The sequence below is a fragment of the Colossoma macropomum genome, unplaced genomic scaffold (assembly GCF_904425465.1).
Source record: "Colossoma macropomum unplaced genomic scaffold, Colossoma_macropomum, whole genome shotgun sequence".
Taxonomy (NCBI): domain Eukaryota; kingdom Metazoa; phylum Chordata; class Actinopteri; order Characiformes; family Serrasalmidae; genus Colossoma; species Colossoma macropomum.
Window position 1 is genome coordinate 29867249 of NW_023494794.1, and position 15147 is coordinate 29882395.

At 39.8% G+C, this 15147-nt stretch overlaps 2 protein-coding genes across 2 annotated transcripts in view; both read right to left on the reverse strand.

Moving 5' to 3' along the window:
* Nucleotides 1-1399: 1399 nt before the first annotated feature.
* On the reverse strand, nucleotides 1400-10220 carry eif1axa (eukaryotic translation initiation factor 1A X-linked a). Its single transcript, XM_036580866.1, has 7 exons — nucleotides 10004-10220; nucleotides 7836-7919; nucleotides 7002-7105; nucleotides 5853-5903; nucleotides 4689-4770; nucleotides 3390-3481; nucleotides 1400-2004 (listed from the first exon to the last, which is right to left on the reverse strand). The coding sequence occupies exons 1-7, from the start codon at nucleotides 10017-10019 to the stop codon at nucleotides 1999-2001; spliced, it is 435 nt and encodes a 144-aa protein (XP_036436759.1). The 5' UTR covers nucleotides 10020-10220; the 3' UTR covers nucleotides 1400-1998.
* A 1272-nt stretch (nucleotides 10221-11492) lies between these two features.
* rps6ka3a (ribosomal protein S6 kinase a, polypeptide 3a) overlaps nucleotides 11493-15147 on the reverse strand; it is a 35345-nt gene continuing 31690 nt past the window's right edge. Inside the window, exons 21-22 of the mRNA XM_036580789.1 lie at nucleotides 14948-15088; nucleotides 11493-13995 (exon numbers count right to left, since the gene is read on the reverse strand). Of these exons, the coding sequence (XP_036436682.1) occupies nucleotides 13873-13995; nucleotides 14948-15088 (264 nt within the window). The 3' untranslated portion in view covers nucleotides 11493-13872. The remainder of the gene's footprint in view (nucleotides 13996-14947; nucleotides 15089-15147) is intronic.

Genomic DNA, 15147 nt, shown 5'->3' on the forward strand with positions numbered 1-15147 from the left:
ATACCGGACGTGGAGCGTGTTATAAATACTATGATCTTAATGGGTAAATACTGCACAGATAAGCGCACATTTCTCACAGTTCACAAGTTTGGTCTCTTTTTAATGGACCTTTCCTCACTATTAGATTCCTTTAGACCGGTAAAGAACAAGAGGAGCCTAAAACTATCAGAACTTAGGATGTTATAAACGCCTCATGACTCCTTTTATCTCTCTCTTTGTTATTTCATCTCTTTGTTAATGTTTTATAGATTGTATTCCTGTCATTCACACTTATTCTGTCTTTGGTATGGAACATTTTGGTTATTAGAAGACAATTCAAAACAAAGGCTGATAGATACAGTGTGAGCACTCCCCCTGCTGTTTGTATTTGTAATAACACTTGTGTGTATCTATTTCTCTATCTATGTAATTGCTGTCTGATCCACTCGCACCAGCGCAACACACACTAACACACCACCACATCAGTGTTACTGCAGTGCTGAGAATGATCCACCACCCAAATAGTACCTGCTCTGTGGGGGTCCATGGGGGTCCTGACCACTGAAGAACAGGATAAAGTATGCAGAGAAACAGATGGACTACAGTCTGTAACTGTAGAACTACGGTCAGTGGAGCTGACAGAACGGACAGTGAGTGTAGGTGGACTTAAATGATGCGGCTATATATACAAGAGTACATACAGTTTATATCTCTCTACTATACAACGCTACATCACCAGTAAGCCATCATCAGTGTTTCATGGTGAAAATGTGCTTTAGGGTAGTTTCCAATCAGGAAATAATAATCTGATGACGCTGCATTTAATAATAGCTTGTCATCTTGCTGTGATACGTTCATTTACCCAGCAATCATATATATATATATATACACATACACACACACATACACGTGTTGACTACATTCGGGGTAAACGGTGTGAATCTTGGTCAAACGATCTCTTTAAATCAGATGTGACAGAAGAAGGAAACTATAATCAAGTGACGATTTAAGCTCAGATGCTTCACCTCTGACAACTAAAACATTGTAAATAAATCAATCAATCTGTCAATCAATCAGAGAGTTAGAGATACATCTGTATAACCCGGGGAGGAAGCCGAAGTCCACGTGATGGAAGGGGAACACAGAAGGCCACCCAGCGCCAGAGGCAACCGACAGAGCGCCCATATTAAACTAAACACATCTGACCAGTCTGTCAAATCCGTTTCCCTTCAGAAGAAGCAGCTTCCAGTGATGGAGGAAGCTCAGCGTTAGGCTAGACTATTTCTGGAGCAGAATGAGGGCAGTCGCATCAAACAGCAGCTCACGCCTTCCTGACAGCGAGTTAAACATTCTCAGAAGATAAAAACAACCGTAAAAAATGTGAGTCTCTGTGCCAAAAAGCACGACGTCAAGTCTGGAAGATGGTAAAATCCGGCTGTTTTATTATTATTAAAAAAATAAAAAAGATCATAATAATTGAACGTTGTTAAAGACGATGTGAGATGTTCAAAAGCCTTAATCTGGGCCATACAACTTACAAGAAAACAGTCCTTTATGATGTAAAATAAACATGAATTTAAAAACTTAGATATTCCCATAAACAGCTGTTTATACTGCTGCCCCCTGCTGGACAACACACTGTACTGGAATTCACTCAGCTCAAACACAAAAAAGGGGGTTTAAATCTTTTATTGTAAATCCTGTTTTTCTGTATTTGAGTCAAATTCCACCATATACGGTGAAATAAAATATAAATACATTAAAACTATAACAAAAATATGTATGTGTATATGTGTATTACTGATGATTTAGCGGTCACGAGCAGTCTTGTATTGAGTCAGGTGTTCGGGAAAAGGCTGTAAAAAGACTTGAGGGGATGTTTAAGTGGATTTATCAGTAAAGGGGAAGGTGAAACAGAGTCCCTATCGATCAGAAAGAATTAATCAATCAATCAGCGTCCACTACAGTCCTCTCAGAATAAACGCAGCAGGCCAGCAGCAGTCCGAGCTCCACAGGTCATCAGATCTAAAAGAAGAAAGAGGGAAACAGATTAAACACTGAGCTGGCTGAGGCAGCCAGCGCTCCGAGGTTCCTCACAGCGTTTATGCCTTCAAAACACCTCTTACATCTGATTTAAAGGACCCCATCACAGAAAACCCAATTTTGCACACAAAACAGTGTGATGTTGAAAATGTTTCATTCCCAGTCTATAAGCATCAAAAAAAGCAAGGTTGGAATTTACTGTTTTTGTGACATCACAAAAACCCACAAATTTACATATATCCGCTGATTCAGCATACATATTCTTATTTTCTTATTTATCTTTTTCCATTTATTTATTTGTTTATTATTGATGTTCATATTCTTGGTTTAATGATTATTTTATTATTATTTCAGTCAATTTAATTTGTTTCCTTTTCCTTTTTAGTTTTCTCATCCTTCTTTTGATTTGATTAACCTTAACATTTTAGTGATGCTTCAATAATTGTTTTTTTTTTTAGTTTTTTACCTATTTTTATTATTGCTTAATTTTTTTATACTTACTTGATTTGAGTCACTTTTATTATTAAATCTACTTTTACTATTTGATGTGTTCTTACACGATTTACATTTACAGCATTTAGCAGAAACTCTTATCCAGAGCGACTTACTAAAAGTGCTTTGTCTATCTCTCTCTTTGCTAGTTAAAAAAAGGTTAGAGAGAAAGACGGTCCTGATCTCAGATACTGATCAATCCCTTTTTCCTGTATCAACTCGGCAACATTGTAAATGAGGGTCACCCTCAATGTTCTCTGAGGTTAAATAAAGGTTTATTGATTGATACCATAGTTTATTCCCGCCCACTCACACAGAAGTTATAAGGAGTGTTTCAGCCAGGAATGCTTTTTTAACAAGGCACAATACACGGAAGCCAATCAGAACGTAGGTCATTTACATATATCAGTCGTGAAACACAGCATGCTTAATTCTAAGGGATAAACAGGGGTTGGAAAACGATCATGTTAGAATAAATTCTGACTATTTTGGCTCATAAAACCACACAAACATTATAAGTGGACTGATATATAAATGAGCCCCGCTCTAATTTGCAGCGCTGTATTGTACTGGAAAAGCAGTCAGGGCTGAAACTCTCCTTATAACGTCAGTCTGAATACGTGAATGAGTTTCTGTGACAACAGCAATTAATTCAAAATGGGCTGTTTTTGTAGTTTAGTTTTCATATATGGACTCTGCACTTGGTACGTTGTGAAATTTGTGAATGTTCACATATTATATCAAACTTTCATTTAAAGAAAGTGGGAAAAAATGCGTTTTTTCACGATACGGGCCCTTTAACTAACAATGCAGAAACGCTGCTAAGGTAACATCCCATAATATAACAGCAACACAAACACCCCAACTACACTCACGTCATCAATGTCGTCGTCGTCGTCTCCAATGTCATCAAACTGGATCTCGTCGTCGTCGCCAGCTCCGAACGTGTCAGTCTCGTTGATTTTAGCTGCAGGAGGGAGAAGGAGGGGTGGAGAGAGAGAAAGAGAGGGGTGGAGAGAGAGAAAGAGAGGGGTGGAGAGAGAGAAAGAGGGGTGGAGAGAGAGAAAGAGGGGTGGGGAAAGAGAAAGAGGGCTTATTAGAGAGGGACATTATATTCACTGAGATACTCCATGCAGTGTGAATCCACAGCTCCCACAGTAAAAACAGACCCTAACTCTGCGTTTATCATCACTTCATCCATTCTCCATATATAACACAGAGAATCCTTTAATGGACCTCCCTGTTAAAAAAACACAGAACGCATTAAAAGGTTCTGCTGGTTCCTGGTGGTGTCCAGTAGTCACTAAAGGTATCCGGTGTTTTCCTGATGGGTTGATATCACAGTATAAAAGATTAAGGATTAATTTAACCGGTGCTCTGATTCAGACACATTTCATCATTTCCTAACGGGATCTAAAGGTGTCCTACAGGAAACCAGGGGTCTCTAAAGGCCACCATTGAGCCAACTCCCATTCCAGGTTTTCTCCTAATGGTTCTCAACATCTTCAGCATGGTTTTCACGAGTTTCAGCAAATAAACCTGATATTGAATTTAGAAAATTTCACATTTAATCACATTATTATTACTATTATTACCATTATAATTATCAGTATACCAATACATTTGATCATTTTCTAACACAGTCTATTATTATCAGTACACCCTCATGTGCAATTCCACAGCTGCTACATTGTTTTATATCCACCATTTTTTATTTTACTTTCTTATAATTTTATTTTAAATTATTTTATAGTCGTATTTTTATTTTACACTTTTTTTATAATTTTAAAATATACATTTTTCCTTTAATATCTTGCATTTTTATTTTAGATTAGCCTATATTTTGGTTTCATTCCTTAATTTTTGTTTTTGCACTGTTAGGATTGCTGCCTAATTTCGTTGCACCCTGTGCGACGAAAAAGAATCTTCGATCGGTATGACGACACTAAAACATGTTCAGAGTAACCCTTGCTGCCCAGCAGTACGTGGGTCACTGTTATTAATAGGTTGGCGGTCCATGTCAGGCTGATGGTGCACGTCTGCAGCCGGACCTTCTCCGTTTACTGCTGCTGCTCATCACACTGAACACCGGACACCAGGTTTTACACACTTCCCCTTCACTTTTCAAAACATTCCGCTCATGTGACCCAGCGCTGCGTGTGCTGCAGACTGACCGTGCTCTGGAAGCTCCCCATAAGCCTTGAGACTCCTCGCTTCATCAGCATTATACTTCAGAATAACATCAGCTTTATTATCCTGACAGAGAGAGAAGAGGAATCAATGCATAACTGATTATAATAACGAGTGATAAAGATATATTAATAAAATATGAAGATGAAGAGCGTAAATCATGAAAATAACAGGTGCCTGATGTAGTTTAGTGTAATATAGCTCCACCCATTCAGCCTACAGCAGTTTAGCCCCACCCATTCAGCCTACAGCAGTTTAGCCCCACCCATTCAGCCTACAGCAGTTTAGCCCCACCCATTCAGCCTACAGCAGTTTAGCTCCACCCATTCAGCCTACAGCAATTTAGCCCCACCCATTCAGCCTATAGCAGTTTAGCCCCACCCATTCAGCCTATAGCAGTTTAGCCCCACCCATTCAGCCTACAGCAGTTTAGCCCCACCCATTCAGCCTACAGCAGTTTAGCCCCACCCATTCAGCCTACAGCAGTTTAGCCCCACCCATTCAGCCTACAGCAGTTTAGCCCCACCCATTCAGCCTACAGCAGTTTAGCCCCATCCATTCAGCCTATAGCAGTTTAGCCCCACCCATTCAGCCTACAGCAGTTTAGCCCCACCCATTCAGCCTATTAGCAGTTTAGCCCCACCCATTCAGCCTACAGCCTTTTAGCCCCACCCAGTTTAGTTATAAGGAGTGTTTCAGCCTGGACTGATTCTGAATGTGGGCCGCCAAACAAACTGCTTAATTCCAAGTGATAAAGAGAGGCTGAAAAATGGTCGTGTAAAAAAATGTGACGTAATACTTCACATAAAAGAGCAGACCTAATGTAAGAAATGAATTAAATATTATTCAACCTCAAAATGTGAATTAGTCCAATTTACTGTCAAAGCAGCAACATTAAACTGTACTGAGTTAACGAGTTGACAGGGAAAAGAGAGCGGAAGGAAAAGCCAGTCTCTTGGGGTTAGCCGTTAGCCATTAGCCTAGCATGGCTTTCTGCGTGCTTGGCCAGCTGCCTGCGGTAAAAACTTCACATTTTAAATCGACTTTGGTCCTTTTTTCTTTTTTACACTGATTTACAAAAAGACCACAGAGTGCAGGATGTAGGATACGACCCCCTTAAACAATCACGCATGTGTTTAGAAGCCCACCTGGTAATCTCTCAGGCCCACCAGGATGATGTCAGACGTGTTGATCCACACCTGCAGGAGCACAGACACACGATAAAGTGATGAACAGTGTGAAAGAACAACATTACAGTGAAGAAAGTGTTCTAGATAGCTCCACAGGCTGGTCTGCTAGGAGCCTGAGCATGGAGGGCCAGCATCTAAACTGTCCTTCAGGAACTCTGCAGCCTTTTACTCACTCATTCCTGAGTTTGTGCAGTTTTTAACAATTAAAGGTGCAGTGTGTAAGATTTAGTGGCATCTAGTGGTGAGGTTGCAGATTGCACCCAGCTGAATCCCCTCCCTCACCCCTCCCTTTCCAAGCGTATAGTAGAACCTAAGATGGGCGTCAGGTTTTCTGCCGTCGTCTGTCCCGATTTCATTTCACTTCTTCATGTTTTCTCTTCTTTGACGGTGAGAATTCACCCTCTCTCACTTTTTATTGTGCTAAATAATAAGTCTGATCCTCCATTTGTCAAAAATTTGGGTTCCCAAAATTCTCACGACACAGAATGGTCAGCAGCACCGGCAGCGACCACTGATTCTTCTTCTTTCTACGTCTTCCAACTGGAGCTACATCGCCACCAAATTCAAGCTGCTGCTTCAGCGTAAAAGCGTGAAAGGCGCCCTCTAGAGGCAGTGCATGGTTTGCCCACCATAACAGGTAATTCTAAGATAACAAGAACACAACGATTCAGAGTTACAGCTGATTATACACTAATGAGGACATGGTTTTGTTACTATAGTCCATTTCTGATAATAGATCCCCCTTTAAATCTCACTCGCTGCACCTTTAAGTCAGTTTTAATGAACCATTATTACGATTAAAAATTCCTCTATTCCCCCCAAACGTTCAGCGAGAGCTCCTGTTTCTCTGCCATATCGAGCTGTTTGAGCTCTTTGCTTTTATAAAGGCTGCAGTGTCTCCTGCTCTGCGCAGCTCCACCTCTCCACCTCCCTGTCTGGGAAAATCTGTCACACGACACTAAACGTATGCGTCAAAAAGCGTTTCCAATAAGGTTTTCACAACATTCGACCCGCTTAAACTTTAAAAAGGTTTTGTTGTCGTGGACTAAATCACCAAACGACTTGAACATTACAGCGAGAGAGAGAGAGAGAGAGAGAGAGAGAGACCTTTTTCCGGAGTTTTCCTCGGATGTGGCACAGTCTCTTCACTCCGTCGAAGCACATGGCCTCCAGCCGCCCGTTTCCCAACATCTTTATCACCTGAGCGTATTCTACACACACACAGTTACATTACGATTAAATGCTGAAAGGGGAACTCCACTCAATTTCCAAATATCTGCACAATTAAATGGTTACGTTGTAAACAGAGTCGTTCAGAAAAGTTGTAGAGTGTTGTAGTCATGGCGACCCCTGGTTCCTATCACCACCATCACAATCCAGTATTTTTAATACAGTAATTTTACAGTCTGACGGTAATAATTGTGGAGTGATTTTAATCCAGTATGAATCTGCAGTGTGTGTAGTTTTACAGTCTGACAGTAATAATTGTGGAGTGATTTTAATCCAGTATGAATCTGCAGTGTGTGTAGTTTTACAGTCTGACAGTAATAATTGTGGAGTGATTTTAATCCAGTATGAATCTGCAGTGTGTGTAGTTTTACAGTCTGACAGTAATAATTGTGGAGTGATTTTAATCCAGTATGAATCTGCAGTGTGTGTAGTTTTACAGTAATAATTGTGGAGCGATTTTAATCCAGTATGAATCTGCAGTGTGTGTAGTTTTACAGTAATAATTGTGTAGTGATTTTAATCCAGTATGAATCTGCAGTGTGTGTAGTTTTACAGTAATAATTGTGGAGCGATTTTAATCCGGTATCAATCCAGTTCTTATAGGGTGATACTGTATCAGATTAATGTGACAGTTTTCAATCTGCTTTTTTCAGGAACCAAAACATGAGCTGTACTCAGCAGAACAGAAGGCCGGTTGCCATGGTAACTCACCCTGGCCGTCCTCCTTGAACACCAGCTCTCTCTTCTCCGACTCGTTTTCATTCTTTCCACGTCTTCGATTTTTACCTCCCTTACCTGCACACAGGTGAACGCTGGGATATCAGTGGATATTAAGGATGAACTGATACTCTAGCCGTGTGTTTCAAAGCTAAGCTTTTCAGCTGTTACGTCACTCGGCATCCTTTATTTTTAAAAAAATTTAATTTTGTGAATTAAGTGAAAATACAGTACCACATCTACCACAGCAAACAATTAATTAGCAAATCTAACACACTATTTCTATTTATTTGCTGAGTAATACAACAAAAGCTGAAATATAAACAAACCTGAAATAAAAAATATGCCACGAATTTTGCACAGGCCACATTGTTTTTTCTGCCAGTGTGTTAAATTAAGTAAATAAACGGCAATTGTGTATTAAAATGTGCTGTGCTAAGGATGTGTAACTTATTTACACTCAGAAAATCAAAACAAACATGGAATTTGGCCAAATTTTCGCACAACTGTTTGAAAAACAGTAACAAAATCCTTTTTTAAAAAATGTTTTAAATGTAAGATTATTTAAAAGCATCACACTGTTTACATCGGTGAACTGTGACGCATTCGTACAAAAAGCACATTTAGGAACACGATTACATTTTGAACAACTGATCACGTGTCGTTCTACCAACTCTAGAACCATGAAAATGAGCTCGAAATAAGGACAGAACACAGAACGAGTCTCTGTGCTGTTCCTAAATTCATCTACAAAAACTACAATAATTCTTCCATTAAAAATCATTAAAATTTAAAGATTCACGTCATTCCAGGTATGAAAACATGTCGCACCAGCGACCAGCTTAAATGGTTCTCTGCATGGTGAAGTGGTTCTTCAGACTGATGGTTCTACATAGAACCTTTGTGAAAATGGTTCTTTTTGGTGCTATATAGAACCATGTACAACACATTCTCCATCAAAAGAACCATGTCACCATGCAGAGAAGCATTTGATCATGAAATGGTTCTATACAGAACCGCTGCCTTTACTAAAGAACCCCTGAAGGATCATCTTTAAGTGTGTACCAATTATTTAAATCATACAAACAGAATTTTCTTTCATATTTTGCCTGAAAAAGTTCTTATCAGTGTTGTTACAGAAATAAAACTCAACTGTCAGCAGTTTTAAAGTTGAAATGAAATAATATTAACCTCTTACTCTCCAGGGTATATTTTGGCTGTTCCATCTGAATTCACGTGACCAAACCGTAAGGCAAATTATTCAGTAACTGCATGAAATAAATGTAAATTTTTATTTTATTTATTTATTTATTTTTTGTAAAAGTTCCCCTCAAATTAACAGAACATGTGTTTTATGATCACACATATTGCTGTATGCTTACAATTTACTGCTGAAAGCCAAAAATCTTAGACGCTCTTTGTATTATTTTATAAAAATAATTTCTACAGAGCAGATCACTGAAGAGATGCCATCTGTTTATAGTTTATAGTCCAGATTTATGGAAAAACGGGTCGACTTTCAGTAGAAAAAAAACTGAGTTCAGCTTCTTTTATTATAAGACATGATCCTGTGATAACATGAAAGTTATGAAGAATATGACGAAGTGCGTTTTGGAACCACCGGTGGTCCCACAGAGTTGAAGAGGATATAGAACGATAAACACTCAAAAAACACACTTCATGCTTAAATGGTTCTTTACATGGTGATATGGTTCTTCAGATTGATGGAGAATGTGTTGTATATGGTTGAATATATATCAACATTAACATCCCCTCAGTGGTAGAAAGACCCAAACACTCTGGTTGGGTCTGAGAGTGTGTATATATATATATATATATATATATATAGATATAGATATAGATATAGAGAGAGAGAGAGAGAGAGAGAGAGAGAGACAGACAGATGGATATGTAAATAGACAGACAGACATATAGATAGGCATATATAGATAGACAGATATAAATAGACAGATGTACAGACAGATACATAGATACGCTCCCTCTCTCCCCCTTTTCCCTCTTTCACAGTCTCTCTCCCCCTCTTTTTCTCCTTCATACATTCACACATTCCCTCTCTCTCTCTTTTCTCCTTCTTACATTCACACGTTCTCTCTCTCTCTCTCTCTCTCTCTCTCTCTCCCTCTCCCTCTCTCCGTTCTTACCTTTGTTCTTCGGCATGTTCTCTCAGGTTCCTCTCTGTGTCTGTCTGTAGTGAGGGGGTGAGGAGATGAAGTCGTTTCGCTGCTTTTCTGTTCCTGATTTTCTCAGTTTGAGGCAGAAAAACTGAAAAACTGAAAAACTGAAAAACCGAAAAACGTGGAGCTTCAACAGAGCTGCTCCACTTCCGCTTTACGCCGCTCACTGCCCATGCGCGCCGCTGAAACCTCGCGACAAGCTTTATTCAAAACGTCTCGAGGACAAACAACGGATAAAGACGGAAAAACAGAAAAAAAACTTAATAAAAAAACTAAAAAACATACATTTTATACCGAATAACTACAAACACACACAAATATTAACACAATACTTTATACCATAAAGCTACTACAGATAAAACACACTAAAACTCTTTCACCTCAGCGTTATGCTAACAGAGGCGCTAACGTAATTTCCAACAACAAAATACTAAAATTCTTTCTGCCAATAACTAAACCTAAATCCTAAAACACTGATTCTGATAAAATCACTGCATAGTTTATCAATGACTAACGCAGAATAAAACCTCTTAAATACTGTAAATCAGTTACTAATGCTAATAAAATGTGGATGCTTCTGCATAAAGATGCACATAATGTGTCACAAATGCATAATGCAGAATAAAATACTGAAATACTTCTAATTAATAATGTTGAATAAAATGACTACCATGCTTTAAAGCAATGACTAATGCAGAAATCAATACTAAAATACTTTTATTCAATTGCCAAGGCAAATTAAAAGTACAGTTAAATAAACCCCTCAAATATTTTATATTAAAGTGGAAATATGTGTTCTTACGCATAAACAGGTGTTATACACAGGGTGTCCCAAAAAAAATCTACATCATTTCGTGGTCTAATAACAGCCAATTCTCCCTCAAATGATCTCAAACTTTAACAAAATGTGTTAAAACTAACCAAGTTTAATTTTAATGTTTTTAATGAGAGTGCAGCGGCATTTTCCAGAAAATTCAATAAAAATGCACCAACTGGAAAGCAGATTTAGACACGGCACAAAAAACTCAAAGAGGAAGGCTGTCTGTGCAGCACAAAGGGATCTGGACGACCACCAGCATCGGAAGATATTACATCTGTGAAGCTGTGAAATCGGTTATAAAATCTACCTCCCTCTGAATTTCTTGTCCGAATTTTGATAAATAAATCTTGTATTGTTGAACATGAAGCCTATTTGTCTCATATGCCATGTAAATATGTAAATAAACATATATACTTTTATTTTATTTCTCTTGTACTTTAACTTATGTCTAGATTTATTTCTATTTTCTATTTTTCTGCATAGTTTATGTGCAATTATGTCTTGCTACTGAAACACTGCAATTTCCCTCCGGGATCAATGAATTTCTATCTATCCATCTATTGCCAGGACGTGTAGTTACTCAGATATTCACATCTCAAGTTTTAAGTCAAGTTTTAGACAAAATAAAAGAGTCAATAATGATAAATACTTAAAGATTTTATTATGGTTATTCTTTATAACGTTTGATTTCCCATCATAGTAGTAATAAGACCGCTTTCAGACCCACATGGAAGAATCGACAGCAGTAGTTAAGGCTCTCTGCAGGAGCTCCAGGCCAAACGCAACACCTGCACCCCCACTCACCCACTCACTCACACACCGGAGTAGAAAAGAGCTTGAACACGTGTACAAAAATACATTCTGAACGTCTCTCTGTAAAAAGTCTGTTCACTGGAAAAGTTTATAGTATCAAATCTGATGAACACACGTCACACTTATTCCCTTTTTCTTTAAACGGCGGAAAGAAGACAGAAAGGAGTGATGATGGAGAGTTAAAGGAATAGTCCAGATTTTTCCACCCTGGTCTCCACCTGCTGTACGTGTAGCGCACGAGCGATTAGCACGGACAGTAACTTCAATTCCAACTTAGAAAACAAGAGGAAACATAGCAGCATCAAAAAGGCTTATAATACAAGTCAATGGGCAGTAAACGTTTATGCCAAACGTTATTATTTGTATTTGGATTTGCATGTTTTTTTACTCAGTCTTCCCATGATAATGAGTTTATGAGTTTATTATTTGTTCCATTTGTTTTCTTGAGATCTTGTGATATTTATGTCATTGCGGCAAAACAAAGGCTGTTTTCTCTAAATTTCGGGTTAATTTTATTATCGCAACAAAACGGACATCGTTTTATCGAGATAACATTCGTTATGTTGAGATAACGGCATCAAGATCTTATGAAAACATTTCTTTGTGCTGTAATGACATAACACAGGATCATGAGAAAACAAACTAATGGACCTCTAGGGCTTCCGAATTTGTGTAAAAAAAACCTTAATTTCTTCTGTCGACTCTTTAAAATTGAGCTGTAAATCTGTCCAATCAGTTCTTTCTAATGGTAATTAGAACTAGCTTTCCAAAGGGAAGGATACATGCTAATTCATAAGCAGTCAGTGGTGGGGGGCGGAGCCTCCTGATCACCATGGACACCAGAACACCTTAGAGAAAGCTAAACCAACCAGGACTGCTATTTTTTCAGAATAGTGCGGTTTTAATCAGCGTTGTTCGCACATCTCTTCACACAAGTTCAGCGTCTGCCCATTGACTTCCATTATAAACGCGTTTCATGCTAACTGGTTTTCCGTTCCTTACTAAGTTCAGGGGGGCGTGTTGAAATTATCGTCTGCAGAAATCGGCCGTGCACTACAGACACTGCACATACAGCTTAGGCTGAAAAAGGTCCAAGTACACCTTTAAAGGTCCCTCAGGGTCTGAGAACACTGGGCTAAAGGGACTGAGGTTAAAATGGTTTTACATTTTGTGTTTATTTTTCTCTCATTGCTACTTTGGCCTTCAGTTTGATGCACTGTTCAGCATCTTCTGCATCGCTGAACATCAGATTTTCAGGCTTTTTTTGCAGAATATATCTGAGCTCCTGGACCAAAACACTTAAGACACCTTTATGAAGCTCAGTAATACAACAAAGGAAAGTTATTTCATCCAAAAATATTCCAAAAAAATAGTTTTCAGAGGTCGCGCATGGAAAACACAGTAGGACAGAGTGCACATGTGCCTGAAGAGTTTGATTTCACAGACGCCGTTTAAACTTTTTGCCATTGGAAGTTACAGTACAATTCAGTTGCCAAGGAGTGGCCACTTTAATGGAAACAAACAGGAACGGAAAAGTACTGCCATGGAAGCACTGAGACTCGACCTGCTGGTCTTTCTCTTGTGAATAAATGTGAATAAATGGTAGATATTTGCTAAAACGGTACTTACAAATCAGAAATCTGAAATTATATACTTTTATTATATATAATGCTATGATGGCTAATGGCTGCGACTATTATTTTTCCTCTTAAGGGATTTTTTGGGAATAGTTTCCGAATGGCACAGTCTCTGCACTTTCATGATTAGGGGTTCAGGTCGAGCAGACTTGGTCATTTCTACATGGAGTGTGTCTATAGCAAGAAAAATGCTCCCAAAAAACAACAACAACAAACAACCGAACATTTCTCAGGTTCCTCAGCATAAAACACTCTTTTTGAACCCGGACCCACAAAAAAATCCCATTATATTCACATACAATTCTGTTATAAAGTAAATTTCTAGAACCTTTTTTTCATAATAAAAGAAAATAGACTGATTTCATGTTTTTGCATAACGCTCCAGGTTTCAGAGACAGTAATGATTGTGCGAGCAGTGACTCCACTGAACGATGCTGATTTCACTCCCTGTCAGCAGAGGCTGGAAGAAACAGACCAGGAGAAAGAGAAATAAAAAAAGAACAAATAAACATTTTTTTCTGCTAAATTTTGGTCCACAGCTCCTCACTGGATGCCCAGGTCTGAGGTCAGAGGGCAGTGGAGGTCAGCTTTTTGACCCCTCGGCGCTGTGCTAGCGTAGAGCGGCCCACCGGCTCCAGCATCGGAGAAGTGTTTCTGTTCAGAGCCGAATACGTGGCGGCCATCGCCTCCTGAAACACAGACAGACAGACAGACAGACAGGCAATCAGACAGACAGCCAATCAGACAGACAGCCAATCAGACAGACAGGCAATCAGACGAAGAACTGGAGCACCAACTAACCCTCAGCTCAGGAGGTGAAGGACGCTAACACAGCTAACAAACCTACAGCCTCACTTAGCACCTCAGTGTTAGCACAGCCTCGCTGTTAGCACAGCCTCACTGTTAGCACAGCCTCGCTGTAGCACGGCCTCGCTGTTAGCACAACTTTGCTGTTAGCATAGCCTCGCTGTTAGCACAGCCTCACTGTTAGCATAGCCTCGATGTTAGCATGATAACCTCAACGTAACCTCACTGTTAGTAAGTGTTAGCACAACCTTGCTATTAACACTTTTAGCGATTGTTGTTACTGATAGGAACCGTGTTTATATTGAGTGTGTGTGTGTAAGTTGTGTGTGTGTGTATGTGTGATAAGTGAGTGTGTGTGTGTGAGTGTGTGTGCTGAGTGTGTGTGTGTGTGTGTGTGTGTGCGCTGAGTGTGTGTGTGTGTGCTAAGTGAGTGTGTGTGTGTGTGTGTGTGTGTGTGTGTGTGTGTGTGTGCGTGTGTGCGCTGAGTGTGCGTGTGTGCGCTGAGTGTGCGTGTGTGCGCTGAGTGTGTGTGTGTGCGCTGAGTGTGTGTGTGCTAAGTGAGTGTTCTGTGTGTTACTGTGACGTTTGTGCGGATTCTGTTACAAAGATTCAAGAGGAAAATGTAACGTAAACAAAGCCGGATCGGTAGGCAGAGTGTCAGTGAGCAGAGGATCGGTAGGCAGAGGGTCGGTGGGCAAAAGGTTGGTGGGCAGAAGGTTGGTGGGCAGAGGGTAAGTGGGCAGAAGGTTGGTGGGCAGAGGGTCGGTGGGGGGAGTGTCAGTGGGCAGAGGGTCAGTGGGCAGTCCTGCTGTCGGGTCTCCGTGTACTCATTACCTTTACGAGCTGCGGGGCGTCCTGCCGGTTCAGCTGGAATTTGGGCAGCTGGTCTTTGTGGACGATCCAGGGGTGACGCAGGACCTGAGAGGCGGTCAGTCTCTGATGAGGGTCAACATGCAGCATCTTAGACACCAGGTCCTACGGAGAGAGGTCAAAGGTCACAAAAGAGGAGAAACAGACAGAGAGAGATAGAAAGG

Excerpts from the sequence above, each read along its gene's own strand:
- eif1axa (XM_036580866.1), bottom strand. Across the intron at positions 7,106-7,835 it reads GTTCAAGGAGGACGGCCAGG|AATACGCTCAGGTGATAAAG; the intron begins GTGAGTTACCAT and ends GTGTGTGTGTAG. Across the intron at positions 3,482-4,688 it reads TGGGGAGCTTCCAGAGCACG|CTAAAATCAACGAGACTGAC; the intron begins GTCAGTCTGCAG and ends TCCCTCCTGCAG.